The 3723-nt window shown below is 39.9% G+C and overlaps 1 protein-coding gene across 1 annotated transcript; it reads right to left on the bottom strand.

The window, feature by feature from the left end:
• Nucleotides 1-526: 526 nt before the first annotated feature.
• LOC102666561 (protein MAIN-LIKE 1-like) lies at nucleotides 527-2568 on the bottom strand. Its single transcript, XM_006573932.1, has 4 exons — nucleotides 2212-2568; nucleotides 1467-2108; nucleotides 790-1386; nucleotides 527-709 (listed from the first exon to the last, which is right to left on the bottom strand). Exons 1-4 carry the CDS (start codon nucleotides 2566-2568, stop codon nucleotides 527-529), a joined length of 1779 nt encoding a protein of 592 aa, XP_006573995.1.
• Between the last annotated feature and the right edge of the window lie 1155 nt (nucleotides 2569-3723).

Genomic DNA, 3723 nt, shown 5'->3' with positions numbered 1-3723 from the left:
AAAATTTGTAACTTATTTTTTAAAAATTTGTAACTTATTTTTTTGAAATTTCTAACTTATTTTTTTAAATTTCTAACTTATTTTTTTAAAATTTGTAACTTATTTTTTGAAATTTCTAACTTATTGTTGTTTAAATTATATAATAATTTTTAGTATAAATTAAAATTTCTAACTTATTTTGTCCAATCAACTACATTTAATTAAAATTTCTAACTTATTTGTTTCAATCAATTAATTTGTAACTTATTTTTTAAAATTTCTAACTTATTTTGTCCAATCAATTAAATTTAATTAAAATTTCTAACTTATTCATTTCAATCAATTAAAATTTGTAACTTATTTTTTAAAATTTCTAACTTATATTTATCACATACATAAACAAATACTAAAATTAACAATTTAAGTAAAAAGATAATTTAAATACATAAAGAAATAGATACATTATCTAAGCCAATGTGTTTTAACAAATACAAAAAGAAATACTAAAATTTAAATACATAAACAAATACAATAAAAAAGATAAATCCTAATCTATGCGGGGTCTCTGTCGCGGCCTAAGACTGTCATCTGGGTCGTCATCTCTAGCTATCCTCAGACAAGGATCCATGATATCATATGAGTCAGTCCCTTCAGTCACCATCCTGAGGTTGATGACGCGCTCCAAATGCTCAGCAATCCTTCCAATCCTTACACATGTTGTGCAATCAACCTGTCTCAGTGAAAATAACAAGTCAGTATGAATTTATAAAAAATAATTAAGTTAACAAAAACTACACAAATTATGCTTACCACTGAATGCGTAGGGAGATCCGACGTGACTGAAACCTCGACGACAGGTGGCTCGACGAAGTCATCATCATGAGTGGGAGGGGGAGGCGCAGGTCTCGGCTCAACAGTGTCCTCCGTCGGCGTCAGAAAAGGGTGCGAAATCTGAAAAAACCACTCCATGTAGTCTGGGGCCACTTGCCCAGGAACTACATAGAGCTTCCCTGTAGGCACCACATGATCTGAAAAGTGTACCCACCGGTCGTCTATATCAGTACCTGTCAACGAATCACGAACCGGTGGCAGAGGAACGGTCTGAATGTACCCCATCTGCCGAACCACCCTCTCTGGTCGAATGTAGACAATGATCTGACCCCATCTGACTTGCCCCGTGTACGAGGAGATCAAGTCATAGCCTCGAACTCCCCGATGCTCAGCATACGGCATCCAACAGACATCGGTCACTGTCAGGGAATCAATACGTGCTCTGTAAGGGGCTCCCTTAATCCCGGTCATCTGGGCCTTACCCGTAAGCCACCTACAGGCACGTGGGCTAGCCTCAGCATAACCATCGTCAACGACACACCTATGGATCGATGGAAAGTGCTCGTAAATCCAGCACTACAAACACAAAGTCAACATCAACAAACAAACATGGATTGAATTTTACTTTAATTTAAATTACAAGCAGCGATACTCACCTGAAGTAGTGAAATGTAACCGGCCATCTGCCGTGTAGGGGCCTGCGACGCCTCGTTAAGCTGATTGTACAAGTGGACCAAAGCGGCCGCTCCCCAAGAGAATTCCCCTGCCTGACCTAGGTCCCTGAATGCCTGCAGGTGCACAACATGGACATGGGTTGCACTCTTGTTAGCGAAAAGAGTGCAACCAACCAAATGAAGGAGGTATGTCCGAGCTGCAGCAACCCACTGCCTGGCTCGGCACCTACTCTGGTACATGTCCCGAAGCCAGGACAACCGAACATGAGGCCCACCTACCTGACGTGTCTCAGCTGTAGCCTCATCTGGGGTGACCTCAAGTAGCTCCGTCAACAAGGCCACTGCGTCAGATGTAACCAGTGGCTCGAATGAATGCAGCGCGCCAGTAATCGGAATGTGCAGGAGTGACGAAACGTCGTCTAGAGTGATCGTCACCTCCCCTACTGGGAGGTGGAAGCTGCTCGTCTCCCTATGCCACCACTCAACAAAGTCGAATATGAGTCCAGGATCGGTGGTGATTATAGAACACCTGGTCGGTGGATCCAATCCAGTGGCCGCAATCATACCTTCGATCTCAGCAGCCGATCTCCCAAATTTATCTACTTTCCTACCATGGGAGACCAACTTCAGATCGGGTCACTCCTAAATTGAATAACAGTTTATAAATTTGTGTATTTCAAAATAAAAGAAACTACTTTCTAATTACTGGAATAAAAAAAGTACGTACATGTCCACTCCATATGTTGTGTGCCACATGATAAGCAAATCCTATCAAAACAGATGGATCGTGTGGCCCACTGGGGAACCCCTCATCATCAGCAGGTGCCCCCAAGCTCCCATCACTAGCCACTCGATCTGTCTCAACACCATCGGCAACGCCTGTCATCTCTGGGCTACCATTAGACACATGAGGCACATCCTCAGGCAACTCAGGAACATCTTCGACTCTCTGGGTAACCCGTTGCCTACGTGCTGAGGCAGTGGGCCTACGACGCCGAGGAACATCAGCCTCTGGCACATCCTCACTAATGTCTCTGCCTCTACCTGTGCCTAACACACGATGTAGACCTCGTGTTCTAACCATGATCTGAAATCATGAAGAACATTTACTTTTATTCGTCAAATTAAACATTCAAATAATTTGTAACAAAGCTTTCGAATCCTAACTAATCCACATAATTTATCCAAATCCACAGATTATATATTTAGTTCAACATAATTTATCTAAATAATTGACATACAAATGCATATATAACAAATGCATATATAAATCACACCAAATATAATTCAATTTACATATAAATGCAATTTTTAATAGCAACTAAATAACACTTTTCTCTAGGTCTCATTTAGCTCTTAGATGTCCTTACATTACAATAAGACTAATGGTATGCAATTTATGATTGCAGATTTCTTTGGTGCACTCAAGGCTAGAGTATATGATGATGAGGTGAGGAAGTGGATTTCTGTTGTTGGTGTTGACTTCATTGGGAAGAAGCTTGTGAACTTGGTGATGACTTCATTGGACCTCCAACCTTTGACCAACCGAAGATGACTTCGACCAAGCTCTTGGAGTATGGTAACATGCTTGTCCAAGAACAAAAGAATATGAATAGTGACCTCAGAGAATGATGAGGCACTTGATCTTATTCATGTCAGGTAGGTTTACACCAACATCAAATTGTTCTCTTTTGTGGCTACGATTTAGTGGGCTCGTGTCCACCAAAAGGACTAACTTGGATTGGACGCCATGAGTTGTGAAACTCAAATTACTTAGGGGTGGATTTTTTGAATTAGATTCATGTGTAGTCAAACACTTTGATTGATTGTGAATTGAGAATTTATAAAAATAGAGAGTTTGGTAAAATATTCAAAAAGGGCACAAGGCTTGGGGATCCATGTGGGTGCTTGGATTTGTAATCACCAACTGCATCATTTTGTATTCAAAATTCTCAACACATCAAATAATAACTGAATCTTAGTTACAATGAAAGTGAACTATTACAATATTCTAGTTCATATGGTAAGGTATGGAGAAAAGAGTAAGCACCTGAACAAAGCATTTGTTCTTACTAGGAAGGGCTAGATACATAGCTCACATGTGTCATTTAATTTGTCCTAATTGTCTATTATTCTTTCAATAAGAGCTTTTCATCCTTGTCAAGGAAGGGATTTAATGGTCAGAAATAGACAGCTAGGCTTTATCAGCAAATATATCCTTATCATCTTGGTGTTGTCC

This window comes from Glycine max, chromosome 1 (genome assembly GCF_000004515.6).
Source record: "Glycine max cultivar Williams 82 chromosome 1, Glycine_max_v4.0, whole genome shotgun sequence".
Taxonomy (NCBI): Eukaryota; Viridiplantae; Streptophyta; class Magnoliopsida; order Fabales; family Fabaceae; genus Glycine; species Glycine max.
The sequence above is the reverse complement of the archived record's forward strand: the minus strand, read 5'-3'. Positions and strand labels throughout refer to the sequence as shown.

Bases quoted from the DNA above. Each gene is read 5' to 3' on its own strand.
- LOC102666561 (XM_006573932.1), bottom strand. From the start codon at position 2,568: ATGGTTAGAACACGAGGTCTACATCGTGTGTTAGGCACAGGTAGAGGC. The intron at 2,109-2,211 runs GTACGTACTTTT...CCCGATCTGAAG, and splicing joins ACAACATATGGAGTGGACAT to TTGGTCTCCCATGGTAGGAA. The intron at 710-789 runs GTAAGCATAATT...TCACTGAGACAG, and splicing joins ATCTCCCTACGCATTCAGTG to GTTGATTGCACAACATGTGT.